The sequence below is a fragment of the Pteropus alecto genome, unplaced genomic scaffold (assembly GCF_000325575.1).
Source record: "Pteropus alecto unplaced genomic scaffold, ASM32557v1 scaffold7, whole genome shotgun sequence".
NCBI classification, from domain to species: Eukaryota; Metazoa; Chordata; class Mammalia; order Chiroptera; family Pteropodidae; genus Pteropus; species Pteropus alecto.
Genome location: NW_006494614.1, coordinates 48667209 through 48680198, shown reverse-complemented (window position 1 = coordinate 48680198; position 12990 = coordinate 48667209). Strand labels below are relative to the sequence as shown.

Here is a 12990-nt window from a genome sequence, read left to right as displayed (position 1 = left end):
TTAACCTATTTTATGGTTTCTTCATAGTACTTAAACACTATCTGACCTATATTTAGTCATTTATTTTTGTCATTTCACTATAATGAAGCTCCTGACAGCAGCGATTTGATTTAAATTACTGCTATATTCCTAGCACTTGGTATATAGTAGGTGCTTGATAAATGTTTGACTCTTTACTAAGCACTCGATAAATGTTAATTGTGTAAACAAATGAATGAACAAATGAATGAATTCTTCAAATTTCAGTTCATATGTCATCTCTGCCTTCTCAACTACCAGTCCCTTCCCTACCAGAAAATTGAGACTCTTTACCCTGTATTCCCATTATAACTTGTATACTCCTCCATAATAGCTAATCCACAGTGACTGTTGTTATTATTATCTTTCTTTTTTTTAAGGATTCATCTAGAGATATTAGAGAGGCTCTTCATGAACTCTTATGCTGTACTAATGTTTCAACCAAAGAAGGGATTCATCTTGCACTGGTGGAGCTGCTGAAAAATTTAGCCAAGTACCCTACTGATAGGGACTCCATATGGAAGTAAGGATTTTTTGCTCATTTGCTCACTGAGTCCAATAATGTGGTAAATGTAAAATGTTGACATTATTCGGTGGATCATCGTAGATTGAGGATATGGCTCTCATTTTGCCTTCAATTAAGAAACCTGGTTCAACTTAACTAAACTCTCAGGAGTCTGATTCCTAAATGGAATATCACAGTTTAGATTATTTATTTATTTGTCCATTCATCCACCTAGCAAATTTTATATGCCTGCTTTGTGCTTACTATGTACCAAGCCCTGTGGTAAGTTTTGGAGGTACAGAGATGAGCTGATTAGATTTCCTTTTTCTCCTATATAGTGTTAATCAGTGCTTTGTGTAGTTTGCATTTTGTGCAGGATCACAGCTATCGTTATAGAGATTAGAGGTAGGGCTGGAGCTTTGGTCTGCAGATGGAAAATCTCAATTATTTTTTCCCAGTTATCTAGCTTTATTGACTATAGTCAAACTGTTACCATTGTTCATTTGCTGTTTGAAGAACTACTTGCATATATTTAATATAAAAATGTGTGTTATCGTGCTCCATATATTTAAATGAGCTTATGTGACAAGATTGTTCCAACTGTATAGTTTCTTGATTTTCAGAAAAATTTGCTACTAAGAGTAGAAAAACTGTGGATCAAATCAGGTACTTGGAAGATATATTAAAAACTAAAAATACCATAGTAGTCTTGCTCTAGGTAAAATTTTTGATATCTGGTTGTCTGTTTTGTTATTTCTTCATGTTTGTTCAGTCCAGTTCAGTTCAAGATACATTTATTGACTGTTTTCAAGGAGCACTCATTCATTTGGTGTGTGTAGGTTGATTTGGGAAAAACACCTATTTTAGTCTGTAGTTTTGTGGTGTCATAGTGTAGAAGAAATGATAAATTCTGCTTGATAGAAGAGATGTTATAGAATGTTTAGCAGAACATTCTTGCTTTAAGATAAGGTTTGTGGTTATTTGGTCCACTCAGAATATTTATGTAAAACTGTCTTTATTGGATGATTGTAGACAGAAAACTCCTTTACCTTATAGTGAAAGATTTTGAAGTGACCTATTCTAATTATTACTTGATTTTTTTTCATCTCTTCTCATGAATGGTGCTTTATTTAGAAATATCAAAAAAGAATGTGATATAAGAGTGAAGGAATAGTCACAGTGGCATGTTTTTAAGACATTGCTAAAGATAGATACATAAATGAAAGTTTTGAAGGAGGTTGTTCTCTATTTAGCTTTAGTTTATTCAACAAACGCTATTGAACACTTGTTACAACCCAGTCATGGTGTTAGGTGCTGAGGAGATTTAAAAATGGATTCAACTCAGAGATGTAGTACTCAAATAGCTGTAGGTAGGGAGGTGGATAAGATAGTAAAAAATTATTACAACTCTCAGAATTGAAGTCTAGCTTTAGAGAAGCCCAGATGCTTAGGGGTCTTTGAGGGGACCTAATTAATAGCTCTTGTATTCTCCATCTGAGATCTGAGTAGAATGAGATAAAATAAAGAAGTGGCACCTGGAGGCCAAACTACAACTTTTAGAATATCCCCTGAGGCACAGTGAGTAAAAGGGCTGAGAGAGGTCAGAAAATTAATGAATTTAGTTCTTCCTACACAGAAGGAAAAACAAGACTGAGGAAAAGTGTGTTTTTCCTAACAGTATCGAATGTTTTTAATTTGATGCCTTTCATACCCCATATATCCATGAATTTGTTCACAGTGTTTGTTTTCTTTCTTTTGCCAGTCTGTCTATTCTCTAGTCCCTGGTGAAGTCCTATTTCCTTTGTGAAACTTTCTGATCTTGTAATCTTTTCTACCTTTAACAGATAGAAAGCAAAATATCATTTGATAGTTTATTACCTTGTGTTAGTCATCTTTGTCTCAGTTGGATTATAAACTCATTGAGAACAGAAATTAAGATTTATATTTCTTTTCGCTTTGACACACCCTCGAAACCAGAACTTAACAAATAAAAAATAATATTCATAATTAGCAGTGCAGCATAGTTCTTTATAGTTAATAAAGGATATTCATATAGTCATAATAGTTAACCGATAGCCAATTAATAGCTAACTGTAGCCAGCTGAGATTTTACTGTATGACTTACACCTAAGAAGCTGTCCAGCAGACTTCCTCTCTTGCTCCATTGACCACAATGAGATTACTTGATTTACTTGCAAATCAGTCACTGGAAATGGGAATGAGATTGCCATAATGGGTTTAGACCAATTGTGGTTAAGCCCTTGGGCTGGACCTGCCTTCTCTGAGCACTTTGCTATCTACTTGATACCTGAGTGAAATCAAAGTTCTCTTTGATGCAGGATGGGACAAATTCCCCTGAGTGACCCTGCACCAAAAGAAACAGTACTCGACTGAGTGCAGGAAAGAATTCAAGGACATGCCAGAATTAGAGTCAAAAGAAAAGTTTATTAGAAAGGGGGCAACACTCCATAGACAGAGCGTGGTGTCCTCTCAGAGACAGAGTAAGAGAGCCTGAGAGAGAGGAACAGAGAAAAAGACACTGAGAAGGAACTCTGAGTGTTCGAGGAATTCAGTTTATATGTCATTCTTCGTTCCTATGAATTACAGTCTAAAGACTTTATTTACCCATTTTCCTTTGATAATGTGGGTATACCATGTGAAAGATAATGTGAAAAGGCTTGCTGGTAGTTCCTAGACTTTGATCCATATGTTCCCCATGGTTTTATCTACAGGGAGTGAATGATTGTGTTTGTGTTAAGAGTGACTTAAGGACTCTCTTTTCCTGTTTTCCCTTCATGGTTTGGGTAAATGGTTTGTTAGTAATCCCAGCAGAAATCTTTATTTGTTCTGTAGGTTTCCTCATGATCTGGCCAGTAGGGCTGATCAGCACATTGCAGTCTCTGAATATAACTCGATCTAACATTTAGTTCCCTTGCCTCCTCCCTGCATTATGAAGGTGGATGAAAAGGCTGTTGGGTAAATAATGAGTAGTAATATTTGCCATAGCAGCTTTTTTTTTATCTTCATAATAACCATTTTTTTTAGATGAATTGAGTTCCAGAATAATTGAATAACTTCTCTGAAGTCATAGAGGTAGCAAAAATAGGTGGTTGAAAATTTGCAGTTCTGAATCAGGCTTTCTGATTCTAATTCCTAGCACTTTTTAAAGCATTTATTTATTTATTCATTCATTCATTAATTCACTTACATATTCATTCATTCATTCATTATGGCATTGGTTAACAAAATCCAATAAGTTTCAGTTGTACAGTTTAACAGTAAGGCATATATATGCTTACACTGTGTGTTCACCTCCCATAGTTAGATTTCTTTCTGTCACCACATATTTGACCCCCTTTACGCCATCTACCTCCCCACCTACCCCCTACCCTCTGATAAGTCTCTGTTTGTCCTGTTCATTTGTTACTTTTAGGTTTATATTAAAGCATTTATTAACTTACTAAAGTGGACTATTACTTTCTTTATTTCAGATGCTTAAAGTTTCTGGGAAGTCGACATCCAACCCTGGTGCTTCCCTTGGTACCAGAGCTCTTGAGCACCCACCCGTTTTTTGACACAGCTGAACCAGACATGGATGATCCAGCTTGTATCCTCTGTGCCTAGGGCAGATGCTGCCAACTTGGCAGGGAATTTTGGCATCTTTTTTCTGTAGTGTAGCTTAGGTGGTCTGAGTTTTTTTTTTCTCATTTATTTTAGGTGAGAGTATATCTTGATGGAACTTGGTGGTTATTATTCTTAGCTCATTCTCGTTTTCATAGTTCATCTTAATTCACCTTTGCCATTTGATACTAATAATTTTTTACACCATTTATTGATCACCTACTATATTCCACATACTGTTTAAAAGCTTTATACATTTTATCACTGATCTTCCAAACAACCCTGGAACGAGGTATTATTCCCAGTTTATAAATGAGAAAACTAGGATTTAGAGAGGCTAAATAACTCTCCAAGCAGCAAATCTGGGATTCAAAGCCAGTCATCTTTGGTTTTAAAGTCTATGAACTTTCCCCTATGTCTTATCCCATGTTTAACTTGATCTGCAGCCAGAAAGAGAGAATAGGGCCAACCTAGGCTGCATGATTACTTTGCCTCTGATAAAGGATCAATGGGTGTGTGATAGCCATGGGCAGCATGCTGTGTAATTGGATTGTTTTCTGGTAATGGGAATGAATACATTTACATCAGTGTATTCATAGTCTCCCATGGTTCTCTTTGCTCTATCACAAATGTTCCTGAGGTTTAGGGAGTATTTACTGAGACACAGGGATCAGGCAAATAAGATGACCATTGTATTCTCTCTTAATTCTGTTTATTTTCACAGTGTGTTTGGAGAATTTTTTAAAAGATCCATGTAATTGATTTACTAGCCAATGTCTGACTATTTACTTTTAAGAAAGGCATATCCCAGACCTTACCTCTAAAGTTGTAATACTATAGCTGTTTGAAATTTAGCTCTTCAGAGAGGGGCTTGTATGCTAGGTGTTCTGGATTTCATGACATTGAAGAGGTGCTAAATCTGAAGGTCATTTCACATTAGAAAAAAATCATTAAACATTTTAGAAGTTTATTATATTAAGATATTATTCTGGGTAGTTGGAGGATTGTGTTATTTAGGAACTATGTTTGGATGTGAGTAACAGAGATTGCCCCAAATATAGGTTAAACAAATTATGATATTTATTTTTCTCCAACATAAAAAAAGTTGGGGGTAAGCAGTCGGTGCTATTACAGCTGCTGCACATTAATTCACGCTTCTTCTGATGATGATCTAAGCTTCTTCTGTTTTTTTGTTCTGCTGTTTTCAGTTATCCAGGGTTGTTACTAGTGCTCCAATCCTCAGGTTCAGGTTCTAGGCAGGAAGTTAGAGGATATGAATAAAATCAGTTTTCTATTAGTAAGGAAAAAGGGTAGAATAGATATTGGGTAGGCATACTGCATGCTCTGCCGTATGGGTGCATATAGAGATTACAACTTATTTTTATCTTTTAGTTTCTGATTTTCCCTCTGTTATAAAATTAATATACATAAGAAAAAAATTCAAAAAAGTAGAAGAAACTTCATATTTAATACCCAAAGTCCTACTAGCCAAAGTAATCAACTGTTAATATTTTGGTGTTTTCTCTATTTTTTAAAAGCTCGGGGTTGGGATTTCGCTGTTATTAACATAGTTTATTTCATCAAGAAAAATTTGATAATAGGTGCTATCATATCTTCTTTGTATATATATATTTTTTCCCCTCTTTAATTCCCCCCCGCCTTCCACCCTTGACCTATGGATGTTGCCATTTCCCCTTAAGAACTGGATCTCCGAAGGCAGGGCATCTCCTCCCACATGTAGTGTGTACCTGAGGCCAGGTGCCCCTGGGGCCTGGCACCCCCAGCACACTCGGGGTGGGGGGCCTGGTGCACCCGGGGCCTGGCATACCGGGTTATGGTCCGTGGCTCCCCCTGGGGCCTGAACCCAGGACCTTCTGCATGTAAAGCAGACATGCTAACCAACTACACTGTGGAGCCACCACCCTCTTCTTTATATTTTAGAGCCTGCTTTTTTCACTTGTGACAGATATAATATTATTAATTCTTTATAATTTTTAATGTGTATAATGCTCCATCAAGTAGATGAAACACAAGTTGTATAGTCATTCTCTTGGTTTTGGACATTAAGGTTTATTATAAAAGATTCATGCTGATTGATTATTAGAATAGATTTTGAGGTGTGGAATTAGTCAACATTCATAAGACTCTTACTGTCTACTACAAAATTATCTAAAGGGATTGTGCCAGTATATGCTTTAGTAGCCAATGTGCCAAAAATTTTTGTTAGTATTTTCAGCAACATCAAGCATTATTTTAAAAAAATCTTTGGTATTTGGAGGGGTAATTGGGGCAATTTGGAATGGGGTAATCTATCTCTGTTTGAATTTGCATTTCTTTGTTAGAAAATTATAGTTATTTAATGGCAATTTTGGGGGCAGGAAGTGGAGGCACCAGATTCTGGCCAACTTCAACCTTTTATACCTCCACGTTTACTTAACCCATTCATCCATCAGACATTGCAGTTTTGGTTCTTATCTTCAATGCTGCGAAAACCTGTCCAACAATGCCTGCATTGTTCTCAGATCATACCTTCAGGCACTATGCCTACCTCAGGGACAGCCTTTCTCATCTTGTTCCTGCCTTGAGAGTATGTTGAAAACATCTTTTGCCTTTGTTTCAGGTTTTTGATTTTTGGTCATTTGTGGTTGTTAAATAGCAGCAAGCAGACTGTATATTCTCTGAAAACTCATTCATTCATTCTTTATCTCTCTTGGGCTGTGCTTTCACTTCTTACCTTTTAAGAAGATTCATTTTTAAATGTCCCTGAGTTGTTACGCTATGTTAAGCAAGAAAAAAGGAATCTAGAACAATATATTTTAGACCAAAGATTAGACCATGATATATTTTTACAATTACATAAAGCCGTAATTCTCAAGAGGTTTATTTATTTATTTATTTTAACAAGTTTATTTTTAATAATATAGACTTTATTATTTTTAAAACCTAGAGAAATAAGAAATTTTTAAATGAAATATACTGATAATAGCAAATACTTACTGAATGCTAACTGTGTGCAGTCACTTTTCTTAAGCTCTTTGTATTATCTTATCCCTCCTTTGGTTACTCTAAATAACTATTTAGAATAACATATCTACATGGTTAGAAAGTTTACATATAGAAGATATAAAATTAAAAGCAAACTCCTCTTTGTTCTCCCCTCCTCATCTCTTTCTTGAAAGGTAACTACTTTTAATATTAACAACAAAAATTATGATTATCATATAAAAAATTTATAGCATGCTATATAAACTTTTTTGGGGAATAAATCACCACTCTTCTATGAAGTGAAAGATCAAATAAAGTTTAAAAATAAATGTGACAACAGATTAATTTTTAGTCCTATTTCTGTGATTAGCCCATTTATTTCAGTTAGCAATAGAAAATATTAAACCATTCTCTTCTCCTTGCAGCTTGCGGCTATTTTGGGTAGACTATGTTCATTTTCTCTCTTTCTTTTTCTCTCAATGAAGCTGGGGAAGGAGGAAACGGATTTTTACTGAATCACCTAGCTCTTTTTCCCTTTACTTTGTTTGGTTCACATTTTTTTTCCTGGTTTCTTCGTGTTATTAAAAGCTGAGCCACAGAAATCTGATGGCACCATGACCCCACTATGTTTGCTTAGTTACCAGGTAGAAAACTAGTGTCATCAGCTGTTTCCCCCAATATCATGCCTCATGAGGATCCTTCTCATCAGTTCCTGCAGCAGAGCCTTGAAAGGGTGTACAGTCTTCAGCACCTAGACCCTCAGGGAACCCAGGAGCTGCTAGAGTTTACCATCAGGTGAGATGATTAACCCTGTCCTTTAATAATTAATACTGTTGGTATGCTCAACTTGACTATTTTGATTTCCAGTGTTGGTCATAGGCTACTTTTTCTGACTTTGTAGGCCTATGCTCACACATGGTTTTATGATCTGTTTATATTTGAATTAGATTGTGGTTTGAGGATATTACAAAGAAAAACTATTTGGGTTCATGGCCAGATTAATGGTTAGTACAAAACTAGAAAGAGCTACAAGGAAGCTGTTTTTAATTTTTCTTTCCTCATACATCACTTAGGATGAGTGACAGAAAAGGCAAAGTAACAGTGGTTTAGACAGGAGGAAAGGTTAATTCTTTCTCATAGGCAGGACAGAGCTGAGATGGTCATCAGGGGCCTAGGCTATTTCTCTCTTGTTTCTCCATCTTCTGCATCAGGCGGCCTTGGCCTAAAGATCCAAACCTACCAATCCTTTCTGTATTCCTACAGGAAAATGGGAAGAGCAGGAGAAGGGCATCATTTCCACCACTCCCCTCCCTCCCTTTTAAAGACACTTCCCTAAAGTTGTATTTTTAATTTTACTTGCATCCTATTGACTAGAACTTAAGTCACATGGCCATATGATACAAGGAGCTAGGAAAGGTAGTCTTTATGCTGGATGACCAGTGCTTAGTTAACATTTGGTGACTGTTGCTCAGAAGGAAGGAGAAGATGTTGGGAAACAACCAGCAGACTCTGCCACACCTTATTAGAATGTGGCATATCATCTTGAGTGATATGAAAAAAATTGAAACCCATTTGTCTTTAGCAAGGGCAGTATCTGTCTGTAAATAAGGTTTGATTAAAACACAACTATACTCATTTATTTAGGTATTGTCTATAGCTGCTTTCATGCTATAATGGCAGAGTTCAGTGGTTGCCAGAGAGACCACATGGCCTGCAAAGCCTAAAATATTTACTATCTGACCTTTTACAGAAAAAGTTTGCTGACCCTGAAGTGATGCCTCAATCACATTTTTATCTTTTTCTCGTCCCTCATTAAAGTGATTAATTTTAGAATCTGAAATTGTTGGCCCTGAGCACAGGAAAATAAGCTCCACTTCCTGACTCAGCCCCACCTAAATAAACATTTAGGTTTTGTCCTTAACAGTCTTTTTTAAAAATCCTGTTAGGACTAAGGCTAATACAAAATGCACAGAAGAAAGCCAGTTTGGTCATCAGCTGCAGTACTGACTAGGCTTTAAGTAGGTGCTCACTAAGTGGCCTTTGGTTTGAGTGACCTTCATGATCTGAGTTTTGTGAGGTGATAGTCTTGCTGGGTTTCAAGCTGGTCAGACCACTGTTGTAGTGCTGTGGTTAGTCCTGGGCACTATGTTTCTAACTGTGTGCATTCTGAAGAGAGTGGCCAGGATGGTGAAAGGTCTGGAAAGGAGAGCAGATGTTACTGTAGTTATTGATGACCTATTATGTTTTACAAACATTGCAGATAGATATTGTTACCATTTCACAGGGAAGAAATGAAAATTTTGGGAAGTGAAATAGTTTGTTAGGAAGTTGCAGAACCAGATTTAAATCTAGCTTTGTTTGACTCTAAAATTGATGCCCTGTGATATGCCATTGTGAAGGAGATTCTTTGTCAAGTGTAGATGAGATGACCACTGGGGTTCTTAGAACTTAAATTTTCCATTGTTGAGAAGTGAAATGTTAGAGTTTCATACAGAAGTTTCTTTGATTAGGACTCTGGTCATTTACTTGTTAGTACTAGTTTAAAACAAACTTCACTGTTATACACATTGCCTTTTGTTTTAATACAAGCAGCCATTTTACCCAACCAAGATCTCACCTATAGAAAGTCTACTTTAGTTCAGTGAAGGCCATGGGAGATGATTTGTTTGCTTGTTTGTTTCTAGAACTTGACATAATTACTTTGTCTTTACCACTGTACCTTGGGTGCTTTATAGGAACTCAGTAAATATTTGTTGAAAACCCTAGTTATGATGTCTTAACCAGGAATGAACTTTTAAGATTTTTGTACATGGCATTTTTTTCTGGTCATACCTCACTTCCCAATGTATAGATTTGATGTTTATATGGCTCTGCTGCTTCGATCATAACAAGAACTGCTCTCTATCAAGTGCCCACAATGTACCCATTCTTCTAAGTGCTTTATGTACATTATTTCATTTAATTTAAAAAGAATCACTTGAGAATTACCCCATTTTTACAATGAGTGAGGGAGCTGGGGTTCATTCATTATGTTTTTTGAGTATCCATCATATGCCAGGCATCGTGCTAGTCAAAGCGACATGATAGTAAACAATACATAGTCTCTGCTGCAAGGGATATTACAGCCTGGTTGGGGAATTAGCTAGGTAAACAAGAAATGAAGTATTGTGCTTTTCATGCTACAGTACAATAAGTACAGGAGAACTTGTAGGAGAATAGAAGGGGACACCTAACACTTCTTGGATCATGACTAAGCAATGACCTGAAGAATGAATAGAAATTCAAGTGCAGAAGGAAGTGCGTATCAAAGATCAGGAACAGTAAAATTCTGGATTAAAACATCTAGCCTTTCCATCTGGTCACACTGCCTTATTTCTGGTTAACAGTTTGTATGACATGAAACATGTACTATAAGGAGATTTAAAATCCAAAAGACTTGATTCAAGTCTTAGTTTTAGTTTTATCACTTCTTAGGTTCATGATCATGATCCCTCATCTGTAAATCGAACTATGAAGCTCATAACACTTTCGTAAAGGTTACCATAATATGTGGAAAGATTTTAAGAATATCAGTTACATAGATAATAGTTGGACCTTTATGAAATTTTGCTTTAAAAATTAAATCTAATTTTGGCTCATTTGACACACTAGAAATGCTCTTAATAGTTTGTAAGTAAATCCATTCCAGACTTTATGAATGTAATTATGTGTAAATTCATTGGTGGTGGAAAGGGATCGTCTTTTAAAGAACGCAGCAGTTGCTTATCTACTGTTTCAAATAATGAACTGATTTTTCAGAGTTTGTATTTTTCGTGTAATTCTTAAGATGCTGTTCCTGGTAATACACATTATTGTTTTAGAAATCACATCACTTCAGAAGTGTTCTGTAATAGAGAATTGTTCTTTTGTAATGAAACAGCTTATTTTGAAACAAATAGGACTTCATTTATCTAGAATCAAAAGAAATGCACTTCTTTTCTTATGGGAATTTTTTTAAACACCAACCCTGAAGAACGTGAGATTTCTTGGTTAAATTCTTTAGAATCCTTCTTTTGCTGTGCATCATTTAATGTCCCTAAGGAATAGTGCCTGTTTTGTGGCCTGGGAACTAGTCCAGTAACTAAAGAGGTGGAAATAAAATGTTTGTAATTTGTAATCATCTGGGTGCAAGAATGAAGATAGCTTTTGAAAAGTCATCATGATTCTGTACTCATTTGGCATTTTCTAACGTTCCTCATTATTTTACCTAAACTACTAAGAGACACTAATTGTAAATATGATATTTAGAGATTGAAAGAAATGTTTAGTCATAAATAACATTTGATGTACACACCCAGAGTCTTTTTGACTATCTTTAGACAATGATTTTAAAATGAACAAATACAGCTTATTGTGTAAACTTTTTTTTTAAACTGCAATATATGTAAACTTGCATTCTTATAATATTTTTAAAATACTACATACATGTTGCCATCATGTGAACTAAGGATTGCTAAACCGCATGTTCCTGGGAGAGCTCTTTTGCCCTGCCAGATCAAATCTGTAGAAATGTGGCTTAATATATATGATTTTAAATCAGTTTTGGTCTCATCTATATGTGATGTAGTTCATAAATATATGAAAAGAGTTTCATAGCAAATAAACAAATGAAATGCAGTATGATCTGGTACATAAAAAAAAAGACTTTCAGAGTCAGACAGACCTGAGTTCATGGTTTATTTTTGCCACTTAGTAAATTCTGTGACCTTGGGCAAGCCACCTAAACTTTGATCTTTAGTTTCATCCAAAGCAAAATGAGATTAATTGTAGTTCACATTGTAAGGATTAAATGAGCTCAAGTACGGAAACACCTAGTACCCCCAGAATAGTGCACATAGAAGGTGCTCTTTGTAACCTTTTTCATTAAAGAGTTCATAGTCTCCTGAGGGATGTCTAAACTGACTTCTTGAGGATTTTGGGAATAAAGAAGTTCAGACAGGAAACACTGGGACACAGCATTTTGTGTCTATCAAGTTTCCATTTTTATTTGTACAGTCGTTCAGATTTCCCATGGCTGGCTGTGTTGCATCTTGTTCTGTGCAATTCAGAACAATTGCTATAGTGCCAGAGTACTGTAACTTAGCACTAGGCTGCAAGCAGTCAGCTAATGTATAGTCAGCTGGTCAGTGTTCTCTGTAATTGTAACAGGAGATAGAATCTTCCTGGAGAAGAAATGGTTCAGGAGTAGAATGATTTGGGGCTTTTTCAAAAGAGACATCAGAGATGTGAAAGGAGAGACCAGCTGGCCATCAAGATAGCACTTCACAAGTGTGACTAGCTAGTTACAGGGTCTTTTTATTGTGCTGGATTCCCACATACATGCAGGCTCTCTAGGACCAGCTCAAGCTACCCAAACTCATAAGAGATGACATATAAGCTACAGACCCCAATTTCTTCAATCATTTTAGGAATAATTCACTCTGTACCTCTTTCTAGGGCACTTCCTTCCTGGTATAATAAGGTTCTTAGGCAGCATTAGCTATCAAAGTTGCCAGAGGTTATAGGGAAGGGGCTTAGTCCAATGGACAGTTTTGTACAGCTACTGTGAAACCTAATATATTAGGCCATCCCTGAAACAGTTAATTTCTCTCATGACCCAAATCTTCAGGTTTCCCACAATTATCACCTCTGTATGACATTCTGATGCTTCCATTAAAAACAAGACAACTTTCTATGAAGTTTTTCTGAGAGAGATTGTTAGGTCTCACACATACACCCTCCCTCCCCAAAAGACAAGAAGAAAAAAAAAACAATACTTTTTATAGATGTATAGCATATCTCCAGAAGAATACAAAAGAAACTAATAATGGTGGTTCCTCTGG

The 12990-nt window shown here is 36.0% G+C and overlaps 2 protein-coding genes across 4 annotated transcripts in view; one reads left to right on the top strand and one right to left on the bottom strand.

Annotated features, from left to right (window-relative positions):
- The window catches only part of INTS4 (integrator complex subunit 4), an 84896-nt gene that overhangs the window by 51470 nt on the left and 20436 nt on the right, over positions 1-12990 (top strand). For both annotated transcript variants that reach the window (XM_015600508.2, XM_006926648.3), the window contains 4 exons: positions 399-541; positions 4015-4130; positions 6598-6731; positions 7767-7924. In XM_015600508.2, the coding sequence (XP_015455994.1) occupies positions 399-541; positions 4015-4130; positions 6598-6731; positions 7767-7924 (551 nt within the window). The remainder of the gene's footprint in view (positions 1-398; positions 542-4014; positions 4131-6597; positions 6732-7766; positions 7925-12990) is intronic.
- AAMDC (adipogenesis associated Mth938 domain containing) overlaps positions 5203-12990 on the bottom strand; it is a 57608-nt gene continuing 49820 nt past the window's right edge. For both annotated transcript variants that reach the window (XR_003044414.1, XM_025042552.1), the window contains one exon: positions 5203-5396. The gene's annotated coding sequence lies outside the window, so the exon portion shown is untranslated. The remainder of the gene's footprint in view (positions 5397-12990) is intronic.